General features: G+C 38.6%; 1 protein-coding gene across 1 annotated transcript in view; it reads left to right on the forward strand.

Annotated features, from left to right (window-relative positions):
* The window catches only part of LOC107084942 (venom phosphodiesterase 1-like), a 43,853-nt gene that overhangs the window by 29,691 nt on the left and 7,424 nt on the right, over positions 1-6,738 (forward strand). Inside the window, exons 18-19 of the mRNA XM_015375018.1 lie at positions 579-751; positions 6,576-6,621. Of these exons, the coding sequence (XP_015230504.1) occupies positions 579-751; positions 6,576-6,621 (219 nt within the window). The remainder of the gene's footprint in view (positions 1-578; positions 752-6,575; positions 6,622-6,738) is intronic.

The raw sequence follows: 6,738 nt of genomic DNA on the forward strand, positions 1-6,738 counted from the left end.
CCAGAGAGGAGTCTTCAGGTTTGGCTCAGAGGGCAGACTCGGCCGGTTAAGCTCTTCCAGAGCTTCACAGGACAAAAACAGGTTTCCTGAAAGTAGAAACAAAAAGGGTTAGAATCCAGTCTGGATTCAAAGTCAACAAAGTGCTCAGAAGGATCTTGGCTTAAGTGCTAACCAACTGAATTCAACACTGCGACATTGAGGCAAGGTCTGAAGACAGCTTATATAGTGTGGACCCTCTGATGAAGGAATGAGTCTCAGCTGTGCAGGAGGCTAGGCTGAGGAGGATCCACGGCGGACTCTGCTGGAGGAAGGTGGTACTACTCCAGCTCCCAACAGCAGTTATGTAAGCATGTGGGACATGTGGGATTTTTTTTACTGTTATACCAGATCACATTTGCATTTTTTCGGTGCATAATTTGGAATCAGATCAGAAATAGGAAGCTTAATATTTAAGTGAAAGAAAATAAAGAGAAGAAATTGAATTGCAAAGCCCTGCCCACTAGGCTGCCGCTCCATCATGTGTGCAGGATAAAGCACTACTTGTCAAGTTACTAACAGTGAATCATTTACTCACACAGACGTGCTCGAGATCTCTCCAGCTGACAACAATGGGACCCATGGCAGCATGAATCATGTTCTCAGCGAAACGTTCTACACCCCCACACACCCACAGGAGCAGAGCAGACCGACCCAGTGCCCACTCATCAGCCTAGTTCCTGGAGATGAGCTGGGATGCAAGTGTCTTGTAATTGTAAGTGGTATCATGTGGACTCATACTTTCAAGTTAGAAATGACTGTTTCCTTTCCGTTGTAAACACATGGTATCTTAGCCAAATTAAACTAGAGAACTTAACAGCTTAAATATCAAATGGTTTAAGCATTTTCTTTAGCATGTAATAATTACCAGATTTTAAAAGTGTCATTATTCAGACCAAACCCAAATAATTGCCATAGTTTTGTTTTGTTTTGTATTTCTCTTTTGTAATTTTACCTACACAGGTAAATATTAGGCCTCTAAAATCTTTGTTTGTCCTGCTAATAGGTATATATTTAATCTAATCTTTTTCAGGACAAAAATAATCTCACCAAATAGAGAGCTAACAATATAACAATATATCATTGATTTCTTCTAATTTTGGTTTCTTGTCGCATTAAAGTATTTCAGATCATCAAACAAATGTACTGTATTACCAGCAAAATATCACCTGAGTAAATACAAAAGAAAATTAACAAAGAATGTTTTATTTATACTAAGTGAGGTGAAACTGCCCATATCAACATGGCTGTATGTGAAACTGAAAATGAATTGTTTCCTTGATCAGTCATGAAGGACTGAATCATCATATTACAATGTTTTAAAGCTGAGCTCAGCTAATCTAACCTACCTGTGTAGTAGAAACTGACATTTTTTCGGGAATCCCACGGGTCATGGGATTCCCGTGGGATGGGAGTCAGTATTAATAACGATCACGTGATTGGGACGGTACAGGGTTAAACATTAACGGGAGCAGACGGGAGCGGAGGCAAACCAATAGTAACTAAAAAAAACTAGGATCGATGCCAAAAAATAAAATCAAATAGAAAGAAAAAAAAATCGAGCACTGACACCGCCATTTTGTAGTTTTTTTTCCTTGAATCCTACACTATAATGCGAGTCAAAAAAACTACATGACCCAAAAACCAACAGTGCTTCCGCTCTGAGTTTTTCACCCGCGCTCAAAAACAACAATGGAGGGACCAACAGTTACTACAGTTAGAAACAGGAACTTAACTGACCCTTCATAGAAATTCAATGTATTGGTAGAAATTTTATTGAAGACAACAAGAATGGGAGTGGTGCAGGAGTGGGAGTCATTCTGAATGGGAGCGGGATGGGAGTGGGAGTAATTTCACCAGGAGTGGGACGGGACAGGATTTAGATTTCTACTCTGGCCCGGGATCGGGACGGTACACCATTTTTTTTCTGTGGGAGTGGGACGGGACAGGAGTGAAAATCCACTCCCATGTCAGTCTCTACTGTGTAGTCAAGAAAACCATAAGGAAAAATCTGTCTTACAAAGTAAAAGCATGAAAAGTCTTCCAAAGTTGAACATCCTACCTCCATTTAACAGAAACATGGGACACAAACTATGAGAGAAGATTTCTACATGCTCTTGCATGCTCACATATGCTCACAAAAACTATTCCCTTTCATGAAGACGATGTCAAACTATCTTAAATGTACCATCCACCTCTTTCACACATACCGAACCATAAGATATGGCCTAGAACCTTCTAAAATTGGGGCAGTAAAATAAAAAAAAATAAATGTACAGCTATGTTTTGTCAACTCTTTCCTTAAGCTGAGCTCTCATCTGAAATGCAAAATAAAAGAAGGAAGTAGGTTGGATTAAAAGGGATTTGTTATTTTTTCAAAATCTAATCATCTTAAAGACAGAAAAGATTATAATATTATTTTAAAATAAAATGCAAAATAAAGATGAAATCATAGGCAGACTATTATTTTTGTGGGACGTGGGATTTTTTTTACTGTCATACCAGATACCATTTGCATGTTTTCGGTGCATAGCTTGGAATCAGGTGAAAAACAGGAAGCTTAATATTTAAGTGAAAGAAAGTAAAAGTGCAGCTAAAGTGAAACAGTTTCTAAGCTGGATGGTCTTGCTCTGGATGTTCCTGAGAAACTTTCCTCAATAGAAGCCAATTTTAATGTTTTTTTAATGGGGCCTCCCATAAAAAGTCATCGACATTTATCAGTCTTGAATGTGTTACAAGCCAATTTGTGAGGATTTTGGACTTAAGTAAACCCCAAAAAACATTCACCAGTGCTGGATTTTCCAGTAGTTACTAACCAAACCAATGTTTGTCCATGAGCAATTAAAGGTTTGCCTAGCAGGTCACAATAGGAAAACAGTATTTCAGAATTCCTTTCTTTCATTAAAGGTTTATGATTCAACATTATAAAACACAAAATAACAAAAAACTCAGCAATAATAATAATTAAAAAAACACACAATGGTTTATCTTATAGTGTCAAAAAACATGATCCAAGACATTTCATTGTATTGTATGTTTTATTCGTTTTTTTGTTGATTTTCCATTGAGCCTATCGAGAGGCACCAGAATTTAATGGTGGTGCTTTGATTTAGCAAAAGTCTAAAAAGTTGTTCTACTTTCAGCTGCCTCACATGGAACAAGTACATGTGTCCCAACTAACACAATTCAACTTACTGACCACCAGCAAAAATATGTAAAGAGTTATTTTTTCTTTTATAGTTTACCGGTAATCTCAATATAAATCAAAAGTACTAAAAAGGGCTAGCTCTAATATATATTAGAATTATGTCAGAAACTATGTAATATATTTTTTCATTACTGTCTTAGCAACTGGGGGTCTTAAGAAGCAACTGCTTCTTAAGACCCCTCCTACTTAAAAAGAAATCAAGAAGTAGGAAATAATTTAATGGAGTTACCAAAATTCAAAACTTATATAGACGTGCAATTCAACACACAACAAGGGATGCAAGGACATGAATCACTTCTAAGGAGTTTTTTGCAAAATGAATACAATATGCAATTTTGGTATTTATTCCCTTTCATATTAAGCAATTTACAGTAAGTCAGCAAGGGAGTAATTTCATCAGCGTGCAAAAGCCATGGCGTCCTGCACGAGCATTGGGGGGTAGAGACTGACATTTTTTCGGGAATCCCACGGGTCACGGGATTCCCGTGGAATGGGAGTCAGTATTAGTAACGATCACGTGATTGGGACGGTACAGGATTAAACAATAACGGGAGCTGACGGGAGCGGGAGTAAACCAATAATAATTAAAAAAAAACTAGGATTGATGCCAAAAAATAAAATAAAATAGAAAGAAAAAAAATCCTGTACTGGCGCGGCACCGCCATTTTGTAGTTTTTTTCCTTGAAGCCTACACTATAATGCGAGTCAAAAAAACTACACGACCCAAAAACCAACAGTGCTTCCGCTCTGAGTTTTTCACCAGTGCTCAAAGAAAAAAACAAGAATGGGAGTGGGGCAGGAGCGGGAGTCATTCTGAATGGGAGCGGGATGGGAGTGGGAGTAATTTCACCAGGAGTGGGACGGGACAGGATTTAGATTTCTACTCTGGCCCGGGATCGGGACGGGACACAATTTTTTTCTGTGGGAGTGGGACAGGACAGGAGTGAAAATCCACTCCCGTGTCAGTCTCTATTGGGGGGTCGATTCGTTCATGTGTCGGGGTACGCACACAGGGGGGAGAGACAAGCAGACGACCATGATTGACGTGTCAGGAACCAATCGTGTACAATGGACCGTTTTTTGTGATTGGTGGATGTTACTCATTGATTTCACACTGTAGAGGGTACCATGTATTTTAGTTTCACTTCCAGACCTTCTATTTCACTGCTTTCTACGCGACTGTAGGGAGATCTTCAAGCGACAGGTAGACATACGTTGGAAACTGAGGAGCAATGGAGCGGACTGTCACTTGGAGTTCCGATGGGGACTGGAACGGCACGTGTGGACGTTTTCCCCTGCTCAGTGTGAACTCAGTTAATCCTTCCAGGGGGAGAAGGCCAGACATCCAGTTACAAAGGAAGGCTTTCTGTCGAAAAGGCAAAGACAAAAACGAAGTTACAGTAGACTCAGAGAAACAAAGGCTCAGATTAGACACAGCTAAACTCAGCTTGGCTAGAGTACCCAAAACTGGCAAACACTCTGGCGTCGAGGTAGTGACAGTCCGTCGCTCAAATACTGCTCAGTGATTAACCAACGAGCCGCAGGTGTGCAGGAAGGTCAAGGAGAACAGGGCTCCACGTGGTGGTGGGGGGAGAGAAAAACACACAAACAACCCACACAAACTGGATTCCTAACAAAAACTGTTTGTCAGGCTTTGAAACCTAAGCATTGAACCCATGTTAGATAGCCACAGCTATGGCATAGTTTAGAGTGAAGCTAATTAATCTATTTGAATCAGTGACAGGAATTATATTGGAAATAAAAGCATTTTCATTTCAGTCTGACTACAGTTAAGCTTTTCTGTAAAGAGTGATTGGATATTTTGTCCATAAGACTTGCAACTTGTCTCAAAAGGGCTGAGAACATTAAGTCCCAAACTCTATCCAGGATTTTCATTATGAAACACAAAAAAAGTTACAGTATATATCAATTGTCTTTTACTTTGTAAAGGGGCACATTTTGTGTTTCTCAATCGCAAATATTCCCTCAGATATGCCAATGATTCTGTGGCTGTAACATGAAAAAATATTAAAAACCGCAATACTTTCGCTAAGCACCACTGATGAATCATACTAGCTGTTTGTCTAAGGAAGACCTGATAGGTTCATAAATTCTTACTGCATAGAATAAGTAATATTTGGATTGCTACCCTTGTTACAGACTTGAGTCATATGCACGTCACTCTGGTAAGATCCCGTAACAGAAAACACGTACATGCTGATAAGGGAGGCCTAGTGGTCCTGGGATTTACTCCCTACTGATGATCCTGATGTAAATATTTCACTTGGAGAATTTTTCAAACCACAGCTCAGAATACTGTACAGTTCTTGGATATTTTTTTTTCTATTTTAGCAATAATGATGTGATAAATCTTAACATAAACCCTTTTTATGTGCTCTGAGATGACATCTACTGTATTTTCAAAAACAAAAAAAAAATACTGTTCCTATTTGTTCCAGCTGCAGTTCCTGGTATCCTAAAAAGTGTTAAACTTTTTGCTATGTGGGGAATCATGATCTGCATCTTTTGAAATTAGGCAAATAACATTACTTTCTGATCTGTGCATCATGGCAGAGATGGGCACAACTTGAAATGAGAAGTTAGAAAACCCAGGGAAAGAAAAAAAAGGCGGAGTTTCCATAAACCTACAGAAATTTCCAGGTTATCTAGAACTCCTCTGCTGTAGGTTTATTGGAAGTTCTGAATCAGTTTAAGTACTATAATGAAACCCAACAAACACAGACTCACCTTTTCAATAGTATCCACTTAACTGAATTTGCATTTACACTTAGGCCTCTGGGATAAATGTAATGCATTCATTGCAGATTTTTCCCCCTCTGAAAATAGCCATGATTCTCAGTGAAATGGTTACTTCATTTGTAGACAGTAAATCCTCTAAGGTGCATAGAAATAAACAGCAGCTTTATAAAGGGTGGGGCTTGGAAACACATAAAAAATTTAAAAGTACACCTGAAAAACCTCAGTCTTTTAGTTTGTTAATTCAACTCCACATAGAGCGCTTATGAAAACCTTTAACCTTTCAATTTTGACATTTAATGTATCCTGAAAGGTTTCATTCATATATATATATAAAAGCTGTTTTATTGAAGAAGTTCTAGTACTGTTCTGCCAAGATGTGACCTTCTGCTCTGGCTACTAAAGTTTCTCCCTGAGCTCCATGTGTGCTGGCAGACACTGAATGTTAAGTTTTAGCCAGCACGTCCTATGCTGTGAAATGATTGTGCTTCTTTCTACAAACTCATGTCAAATAATCTCTCACAGGGTGCTGAAACTAAGAAGTGTTAAAAACTAAACTATGTTGTATTTCTAGGCTGGACATGAAATTAATCACCGTTTGAACTTAACCACAGAGGAAAGTAAGTAAATTTGAAAAGTCTTTGTTCAAGCAGTTCTCTAACTATCATGTGACAGCAAAATTTGTTTCAGTCTTTGTCTAAATTTGAAAATTTCTGGAGAGCAATACCCTGACGTAG

The sequence above is a fragment of the Cyprinodon variegatus genome, unplaced genomic scaffold, assembly GCF_000732505.1.
Source record: "Cyprinodon variegatus isolate N-32 unplaced genomic scaffold, C_variegatus-1.0 Scaffold112, whole genome shotgun sequence".
NCBI lineage: Eukaryota > Metazoa > Chordata > Actinopteri > Cyprinodontiformes > Cyprinodontidae > Cyprinodon > Cyprinodon variegatus.